This window comes from Cavia porcellus, unplaced genomic scaffold, assembly GCF_034190915.1.
Source record: "Cavia porcellus strain 051 isolate PalLab524CR breed Dunkin Hartley unplaced genomic scaffold, mCavPor4.1 scaffold_15, whole genome shotgun sequence".
Taxonomy (NCBI): Eukaryota; Metazoa; Chordata; class Mammalia; order Rodentia; family Caviidae; genus Cavia; species Cavia porcellus.
Window position 1 is genome coordinate 46,724,974 of NW_026947498.1, and position 10,672 is coordinate 46,735,645.

The following is a 10,672-nucleotide window of genomic DNA, read 5'->3' on the forward strand; positions in this document are numbered from 1 at the left end:
TTGAAAAACAAATGTTTTATGTTTTTCTCATAAAAAAGATTTTTCTGATTTATTCCAGCATCAATTTTTTTTCCTTTTTAAAGTGCATTTTTAGTATTTTTACCTGCTTTCTTACCATATAAAGAGATGCTTCATAGTAATATTTCATGCTGTAAGGAAATGTAGTAGTGGAATTGTAATTGATTTTTTTTTTTTTTTTTTTGTCCCTCAAACCCCTTGATTCAAAGTACTACTGAAATTATTTATTAGGTTGTTAGGAAATGTGCCATTTTAAAAGTTGGCAATATACACATTTAATACTTTAAATTTTTTGTAGATGAAATTGACAGTTCTTCAATGTCAGATGATGATAGAAAAGAGGTTGTAAACATTCAGACTTGGATAAACAAGCCAGACATCAAACATCATTTTCCTTGTAAAGAAGTGAAAGAAAGTGGACACATGTTTCCTAGGTACTTTTAAAAATGTCTTTAGAAGTATAATTGAATTTGTGGATGTTAATAATGTAAAACTGAATTTCAAAAGACCTTTTATTTATTTAAGTATACAAATATATGATTTTCTTCTGTCAACTTGTATTACATCTTGATTTTTAAAATATTTGTGTAATTTTTATCTTGAAAACAGTACATTGAACACCTCTAAAATAATCTAGGTTCACTCACTATTAATACCATTCCACCATTCCATTTGTACATGTACATTTGTACACATATACACCTATAGTTGTTGAACTATCCCAAAAACATTTATGTATGTGACTCTTGACACCTAAATTCTTTAGCATAAATATCCCAAAAATAAGAACATTCTTCACAGCTGCAGTACCATTACCCCAACTAAAGTGTTTAAAAAACTAGTGCTGCCAGGGATGCAGCTCAGTGGCATAGCATCTGCCTGGCAAGCGCAAGGTGCCCTGAGTTTGATTCCTGGTATCAAAAACAGGAAACAAAAACTAGTACCACACAACATAAAGATCATACTCAGAGGTTACGGGTATCCCCAGATACCCGTAACTTGGGGGTTACGGATATCTTTTATATCCTGTTTGCTCCTGAATCTAGAATCCAGTTCAAATGTGGTGCATTTGTTTGTCTCTCTGTTCTTACTCACTGTACTGTATACCCTTCCCTCTTACTTGCTCTTTCTATTCATGATGAATAAATCCTTGAGTCCATCCAAATTGTGCTACAGATTGTTCCATATTCTGGATTTGTATCATTCCTGTCTTATTGATATTGTCTTATTGTATTACAAGCCCATTATAATTATATTGAAATGAGCCAAGATACAAGGAATATGTTAATAATTCTCTTGTCATTTTGTGTTTAGATCAAGTAACAGAATATAAAGTATGTAAGGAAGCCTAACTATTGCCTCATGGTCTTTGATGTTAGATAAAGACTGTGGTATGTTAACTCAGAAGTTTTGAATATAGATAAAATTACTGTTTTAATAATTTATATGTTGCATTTACAGAGTATTGCGCCTTTGTATTTAGCTCAAAAATAATTTCATTTAGAGATGAATAGTTTTTATAATTGGAGTTATTGAAGAAATACCTCTGGAAATATACTTAATACAGTATTTTTTTTTCTTATTGCTGTTTTCTCTCTCTTAAGTCATCTGTTGGTTACTGCAACACATATGTACTGTTTAAGGGAAATTCTTTCACGGAAAGGATTGGCTTATATACAGTCTCGACAAGCACTAAATTCTGTAGTGAAAATTACATCCAAGAAAAAGCATCCTGAGCTAATTACCTTCAAATATGGAAATAGCAGTGCTTCAGGAATAGAAATCTTGGCTATTGAAAGGTAAGGTGTTTCTTAGGGTAATATTATCTGAATTATTGCAGGTCATTATTAAGCACATTTTGTTTCTCTGTTTTAGGGAATGGATGGTGGAAAAGGATACTTGAAGCACTTCTATAGTATTCTTGTTATCCTCTTCTCCCCAATACGTAGTCATATGTGGGTTAGCCATTAGTACCTAGTTTCAGTAAGTGCAATAGCTAGTTTCATAACTCCCTCTCCTAGCCTACGCAGTACTGGAAAATGAAACTTGGCACTGTGCTACATCCCCAACCGTATTTCCCTACTTCCCTTCCATTCATCTATTCTTTTTGATGAGGTCTCACTAACTTGCAAAGACTAGGCTTAAGCTTTTGATCTTTCTGCCTCAGCCTCCTTTGAGCAACTAGAATTACAGGCATGTACTACCATGCCCACCTTTAATTTCATAGACTTTTTAACGCAAGAGAATCTGTTCCAGTGCTGCACTGCATATTGGTTTGCAGTAAATAAGAAATTTGTCTAGAATGTAAATCAGTGTTCTTATTTTTTGTTCATCAAAAAATTCTTTTGGAATTGGGCATGTAACTCAGGAGTAAAGAACTTCCCTAGCATATTGAAGGCCTAGGTTCAGTGCCCAGTCCTGAGAAAAACAAATTATTTTGAAATATTATTAAACTATTATTTTGAAATATTATGCCATGATCGGGGCTGGGGATTTAGCTCAGCGGCATAAGCACCTGCCTTGCAAGCAGGCAGTCATGAGTTCGATCCCTGGTACTGGTAAAAAGGAAAAAGACCCAAAAAAAGAAATATTATCCCATGATCTAAGTAATGGAGTAGGTGATATAATACAGATTGAGCATCCCTGTTGTGAACATTTCAAATGCAAAATGCTCCAAAATCCAAATATTGTGAAAGCTGATGTTTTTCCACAAGTGGAAATTTTTGGTCATGAAATTTTATTTTATGCACTAAAGTATTTTAAACATATAAAATTACTTTTCAGTCAGCATGTCTAAGGCCTATATAAAAAACAGATGAATTTTATACTCAGATTTGGGTCCCATCATAAAGATGTTTTATTAATGTATATACCGATATTGCAGAATCAAAAAAATCTTAAAACACTTATTGTTTCAAATATTTTAGATAATGGATATTCAATGTGTAAACTTATAGTCTGCTACAAACAAGTACCCCCTTCTTACTGAGTATCAATAATAAAAACTCCATAGATTGTCAAAACACTATAAACCACACTGATCTTGAAACTAAGCCATCATTAGTCTGTAGATAAAATTGTGAAGCCCAGAGAGGTTGATTTCTCAGATTTTGACACATGACTTATGATAGAACCAAATATAGCATTCATCATTCCTGATGTGTGGTTCATTCTACCTTGTGTCAGTTAAGGTTGCTGTCATAGTGAGTTTTGAGATTATACTTGTTTATTCATGGGAGTAATGTCTGAGCAGTTTAATTAGCCTCATTTGGAAGAGATAATTAATTCAACTCCTTCTTAGTACTGACAGGCAGTAAGTAGCAAATGTCATGATTCTACACTGTTAGATGTATCTCATTCAAAGGAAGTATTTTTTAAAAAAAAAAATTTCTTGACTATAGTAAATTGTATAATCTTATTTAAAGATAGCTTTAATATAATAGATAATACATTCATCCTATAAAAATAGGATTTTATATATATTTTATATATAATTTATATATATTTACATTGTAACAAATCCTTTGTGGTGGTTGATAGTCTCTTTTTTGTGTGTGTGTGTTTTTCGTTTTTTTATCGGTACCAGGGATCGAACTCACGACTGTCTGCTTACAAGGCAGGCACTTATGCCACTGAGCTAAATCCCCAGCCCCTGATATTGTCTTATATGGGTATTCTCAGGATTGATTTGAGCAGTCTCTTGTTGATTGGCATTTAGATTTCTTCCAGTTTCATTGTTAATATACTTTCAATAGACCTTTTTAAAAATCTATGCTGGGCATGGTGGTGGAGGCAGAGGCAAGGGGATTGATGTAAGTTCAAGGCCAGCCTGGGCTACACAGTGAGTCCAAAGCAACCCAGAACTACATAGTGAGTCCCTGTGTCCAAAAAATCCATATTTACAAACTTGTCTAATTTTTCTCTGTAGCCAAAGAGTAAATAATTTTAGTATCTATCAGTTAATCCTAAAAAATATATTTGAATTGTGACTCATGTATAGTAGTAATTAGGCACTTTTAGAAATATTTTGGATCATACAATGTTTTTAATGTGTGTAACTGTAAAATTGGGGTAACTGTAGTTACTATACATACATGAATCTGTTTTTAGGGAATTTAAGTTACTTAAGATCAAACTGTTAAGTATAGAACTATCATTTGGAATTAGAAATCATCAAAACATGATTTCATAGCTGATTAAGTTATATCTGGTGGGCACTAATTATTCTATTCAGTTGCCATGTGTTTTTATTATCTAGTTATTATATATATTTAATAATAGAAAAGAGAATTTTGCTTTGCAAAATCACATTGCTTTTATGTTTATATTTTCTTTTAAAATAAGTTTTGGGGAGCTGGGGATTTAGCTCAGCGGTATAAGTGCCTGCTTGGCAAACACGAGGTTGTGAGTTTGATCCCCAGAACCAAAAAAAATAAAAATAAAATAAATTTTGGTGTATCTTTTGAAATAAGTTATGGGAAGTACACAGGAAGAGATGTCTCCTGGCTTTACAAGTCAGGGAAAGCTTTCCATCCAAGGTGATATCTCAGCTGAGTTCTGAAGGAAAAGTATTACATTAATTTTTTTCTCTTCCATAGGTATTTGATTCCAAATGCAGGGGATGCTACCAGAGCCATAAAACAACAGATCATGAAAGTTTTGGATGCGTTGGAAAGTTAATACAAAAGAAAATTACATACGTGAAATTAACCCAACCAAGAGAAACATGAACATATATTTACTGACTGAATACTAACCAGAGACCTTTCATTTGCTTATGGGGGTGCTTGAGTGGTGGGTCTGAGTGTAAATTATTACAATCAATTTCTGGATGGTTAAACTTTTTTTAAAACTTCTTTTGCATTTTCAGTTTTATAAAATGATTTATTACAAAGAATCAGTTACTAAGAAACTTTGAAGAAATTGTCCTTGTGCCCTTACGGACAAAGGGTACAGAATGCAGTTCTGTTTTGAAGAGCTGTTCTAAGGGAACCTGCGTCACTTTCAGGTTTTAAAGAAACTGTACAATATATTTGCAATGTCTTCACTGAAAATTAGAGATAGAGTTGGTTGAAGAGACTTCCTTAATTGCTAATTTAATTTTACCCTCTGAGCAATACCAGAAACAAAAAGACATGTGTTAATGTTAATAATTACTTCATTGTTTTGTTGTTAAAATAAATGCAATCTTTTTAATGAAGTGAAGATTCCAGCCAACTCAGAATACAGTTCAACTAGTGAAATATTCAGCCATCAGTTACTAAGTCATCTTTGCTCCACTAGGTAATTACTTGAATATTAAGTGCTTCAGGAACACTAAATTTCATCTCAATGGTTTCTAAGAAGGAATTGAAAGCATTAAAATGAGTAGGCAGGCATGTTAAGATTAAAATTAGCATTTTGTGGACAAAATTGTATGATACTACTTTTATTACAAGTAGGTTATTTACTTTAGCTTATTTCAGCACAGACATTGAGCTCACATTGATTTACCTGAGATGATCTGTGACCACACTAATATCCAGTTAAATAAAAGCCACACAGCAGGGGGCTGTATGAATTTCAACTGTTTTTACACCATGTTCTGAAATATCATTCTACTCTTTTTATTTGTCTTCCATTAAAGTTTCATCACTTCAAGACTTTTTATTTTCTTCATGTGACAAAACGGATGTGATCTGCTTTATTTTACAGCTTTCTAAGCTTAATTTACTGTGGTTCATATTAAGTAGTAAGACACCCAAAAGCATCTTGGGGGCTATGTGATATTTTAAATATCTTTTGGAGAGATAGCAAATACAGTCTGCCAGGTCCTAAAATGCAACAGGTTATATCTGAGAGATTTATAGAAATACTTAGATGTACCCTGTGAATAGCCAGGTGCTTTAATTTGTTTAACAGAAATCAAATGAATAAAAGGAGCATAGTCTAAGAAATTTTATTCTGCTATCTAAATAAAAGCAGTTTGAGTGGTTGGAGACATTTGCATGAAATTGCACCTAGTGCAATACTTGATATCTATAACTTTCCCAAAACTCTTGTATTGCAATTTTCCCTTTTTCTTGGCATCCCCTTTAGAAATGTCTTGAAGTCTCATTTTTTGCCCATTTCAGCCATGGGACTTTTCATAATATTAATGTAAAGATGTTTGTGTTACTGTTTATATATTACAGTTGTAAATAAACTGATACAGTTTGCTCAAAATGTTGTTCTTAAAGACAGTGTGTCTTTTTTCCCCCTGTTTGTAAATGTCTAGATGATACAAAATTAAAAAGTTGAAGTCTATTCTTTTTCAAATTGAGATATTTAGATTTCACATTTCTATTAGATTCTTGTTTCTGTTCATTAAGAAGTGAAGAAAAGAGATAGTTTAAAACTAAAAATTAATGATACAAACCGGGCAAGGTAGCACACACCCATAGTTCCAGCTACACAGGAGACTGAGGCAGGGGGATTGCTTGAGCCTAGTAGTTGAAGGGCAGCCTGGGTAACATAGATATTTCTTTAAAAACAAACAACCCAAATGATATTAAAGTCCACACTTGGTAAGTTATTACCTTGAACTACTTAGCCTCTGTGAACTTTATTTTTCCTCATCTGAAATAGCACCAAAGTTAGAAGATTATTTCAACTGAGTAAAAAGGAGTAAGTGTTCCTTCTTTACTCAGTACACTTTAGAATTGTAATTGCTCATTCAGGTATAATATTAACTATCTCCGTAGAATGATTCTACTTGCTTACCACTGATAACATGTTTCCTGGTAGGATGATAAATTTATACTGATACAACAAACATTTTTTGCCACTGGCCTGTTTTATATTGTCTTGATCCAAAGTATTAGGCTTCTTTTTAGTGCTAATGTTTTCAGACAACCATAGTCTCCTTTGCTCCAACTTTACAAGCACTTGTTTTCTAACCAAGCTCACAACATTTGGGTCTTCTTTTGCTCCTGATTCTCACTGTAAGTGTGATAGAAATCAGCCGTCAGAGGCTGGGGATTTAGCTCAGCGGCATAAGCGTCTGCCTTGCAAGTGAGTGGTTGTGAGTTTGATCCCTGGTACCGATAAAAAAGAAAAAGACAAATAAATAAAAAGAAATCAGCCATCAGTATCCATGCCACAGTCTGAATATTGGGCTGCCTTGAAATTTCCTGTCTGCCACGTTTAAATTCAGCCTCACACAAAGTCTTAGGATGTGAGCAAAATATAGGTAAGTTCTTTGCCAGAATGTAATATGGGTGGCCTGCAATCCAGTTTCCAGTAGAGTCCTTATTCCCACTGGAACCTCATAAGCCTGGCCTTTACTGTGCACTTTCCTATCACCATTCTGGCTAGAATCATCACTCTAGCCAGATAAACAAAATTGCACATCAAGTTCTGCTTGCATTTTAGGGTTTCTCTGTGCTGTATATCCAAACTTTTTCAAGCTCCTTCCACAAACCAGTTCCAAAAGCTTCCAAATCACGTGATCTGTCACTTTTTTTGGTAGTCAGTGTTCAATTTCCTGTATCTGGAAAAAAACATCTGACATCTGCTATTGATTGACTGATTATCGTTTTGAAACAGGGTCTTACTGTGTAGTTGAGGCTGGACTTGACCTTACTTTGTAACACAGGCTGGTCTCAAACTTAAAACAATCCTCATGCCTCAACCTATAGAGTACTAGGACCCAGTCAGAAACACTGTGGTGCAGGGGCATAGCAAAATAAAAGTTGTTCAACCTGTAGCAGCCAGGAAGTTCAAAGAGAAGAGAGAATATTCTCTATACCTGGTCACGTTTCCATGACCTCATCTCCTTTCTCCAGAACCCACCTCTGCATTTTAGACCTGAACCATAACACCAACATATATACATAGAAATATAATTGAATTTTGCATATGGATGTTAGCATCCTATTGGAATTTTTCTTTCTAAAAAAACTTTTTATTTTGTCTTTTTCCTTTTTATCGGTACTGGGGATCAAACTCATGCCTGCCTGCTTGCAAGGCAGGCGCTTGTGCCGCTGACCTAAACCTCCAGCCCCTCTTTTTAAAGTTTTTAAACCAGGGTCTAAGTTGGTAAACTGCCCAAGCTAAACATGAATTTGTGGTCCTCCTGCCTCAGCCTCCCAGAATGTTGGAGTTAAAGGTATGTGCTTGACTCATATCAACAATTTTGAAGTGTGCAACTTGATGACATTAAATGGATTCACAATGTGTATTTTTTTCGTGGGTTTTTTTTTTTTTTTTTTTTGAGAGGTTCTAACTAAGTTCTGACGGATCTTACACTTATTAGATAGCCCAAGTTAATCTCAAACTCCTGGCAGTCCTCATACCTCAGCACCCTGAGTGCTGGAATTATAGGCATGCACCACTGTGTCTGGTTTAGAATTTTTTTTTTTTTTTTTATCGGTACCGGGGATCGAACTCATATCCACACACTTGCAAGGCAGGCGCTTATGCCGCTGAGCTAAATATCCAGGCCCTGGTTTAGAATTTTTAGAAAGTTATTGGTACATTTTTGACATACATAATGATCACATGCACAGGAAAGTTGTACAGAATATACTTTGATTTTTTTTTTTTTTTTTGTCTTTTTCCTTTTTATCGGTACTGGGGATGAAACTCACGACCGCCTGCTTGCAAGTCAGGCACTTATGCCACTGAGCTAAATCCCCAGCCCCTATACTTTGATTCTTTCATTCCCCATTTCCCATCCATCCCTTCAACCTTTCTTTCCATTTACAAAAGACTTGTTTTCATTTTTTCTTGTGCTCATTTTTCCTTTTCCCTTCATTCCCTTCTGCCCTCCCCTCCCTTGTTCTCCTTCCTATTTGAATATTTTCTGCCTATTGTCCAATATCTATCATCTATTTTGGTCTTTACCCTGTCAGATTCTCATACGAGGTGTTTTCACATTTGTAATTTGATTCGACTAATGTGTGAAGAGGCAGAACAGTTAAAAATTTCATATTGTCCTTTTTCCTGATGAGTACCAGGTATTTCTGCTGCATCCTTAGTGCTTATGGCAGTGCCTACCATGGAGTAGAGCTCATCCTTCACTTGCAGAACAGAGGAATGAAAATCAGGACAACAGAGATTGTAAACTGGTGATTTATAGCTGACAATGACATTCCATGTGGCCATGCAAGTTTTGCAGTTGAAAGGCACCATTTAAAAATGAGGTTTTCTTTTTTTTTTTTTTTATAATTTAGATAACTTGCCTTCTAATAACATCAGTTTCACTCTGTGAAGTGCGTTTTGTTTGGTTGGTTTCTTGTGGAGGTGGTGGTAATCAAACAGAACCTTGAGCATGTGAGGTAAGCAAGTACTCTACCACTAACTATAATCCCAGCCCCAATTACTTTTTTTTAACATCTATATTGGTTTTTTTTTTTTTTTTTTTTTTTGTCTTTTTCGTTTTTATTGGTACCAGGGATCGAACTCACGACTGCCTGCTTGCAAGGCAGGCGCTTATGCCGCTGAGCTAAATCCCCAACCCCTAACATCTATATTGTTTTATAATCATCAGAAGAATCTTACACTGTGTGTGCTATTATTATCTCTAGTTTATAGATCAACAAAGGCACAGTGACTGACAGAATCACGCAGCTGGTGAGTAGTAGTAGTACTACTACTACCACAGTTCACTGTTAGAGCTGCTGCTCTAACCCTCTTTGTACTGTGTTTTCTTGGAAACTAGGTCAGAGCTAGTAACCTGCAGTTCACTTTTTTTTTATTTTTAAAGAGAATAAAACAAAATAGAACAAAGCCAATCAAAACATCAGTGTAAAAGATACAGGACTTCAATAGGAAATCAACGGCGGTTACCGTAATTCCTCCTATTGTCTTCAAAATAGCTGCAGATATCTTCAGACACAGTAAAAAAACCAAAACAATAGAATACAACCAATAAAAATGAAACAATGAATGCAGTAAAGGACTTTAAAACAAGATTATAGTAAATCCAAAATGGAAAGCATAATATATCTTGTTATCTTTGAAATAGTTGCCCATGCCATCAGATCCAACAAAATCAAAACAAAACAACAAAACCCAGCTCAACAATGAAGATGATACAGGACTTCAAGACAATAGGAAATCAACAGTGGCCATCACCCTCAGAAGGAGATCCCCATAGATGCTACACTGAGTATTGCCATCTGAATAAATGATCAGACCACCAGTTTAGAGCTGCAAAGTCAGTGAAACACTAAACACTACAAGCATGAAATTGTATTTTACCTCAATAGTTATCATTGCAGTCTATTTTTTTCTGGATCAGCTGATCACTTTCTATGGAGGGGGAGTTGGCTTTTCTTGTTTCCCAGCGTGAGTGCTGGAAGGGACTGGCATCTGGCTCTCCCCCGAGTGGCCCACACATGGTACTGATTTGCAGGGAGGCCCTCCTTCTTGGTGACTTTTTGTTCTCTTCTCCCATAGTCCTTGGTTTTTGTTTGTTTTCTCTTGAACTGGCAGCTTTACTTTATAGGTTCCTGTCTAGTGGGAATATTACGTGATCTGTTCTGTCTACACTAAATGACTTGTCCAAAGTCACACTGTCAGCAAAGTGCTGAACTCAGGTACTCTGATTTATGGATAATTGCACTAGAACTTTAAATACAACTGTATGCAGGTATGTGTATCCTTAAGAAGACACACATGTAGGCTCCTT

At 35.1% G+C, this 10,672-nt stretch overlaps 1 protein-coding gene across 3 annotated transcripts in view; it reads left to right on the forward strand.

Moving 5' to 3' along the window:
* Tbc1d23 (TBC1 domain family member 23) overlaps positions 1-6,222 on the forward strand; it is a 70,219-nt gene extending 63,997 nt beyond the window's left edge. For all 3 annotated transcript variants that reach the window (XM_003469242.5, XM_013151733.3, XM_063224830.1), the window contains 3 exons: positions 317-452; positions 1,623-1,817; positions 4,617-6,222. In XM_003469242.5, coding sequence (XP_003469290.2) covers positions 317-452; positions 1,623-1,817; positions 4,617-4,698 — 413 coding nt within the window. In that variant the 3' untranslated portion in view covers positions 4,699-6,222. The remainder of the gene's footprint in view (positions 1-316; positions 453-1,622; positions 1,818-4,616) is intronic.
* The last annotated feature ends 4,450 nt before the right edge of the window (positions 6,223-10,672 follow it).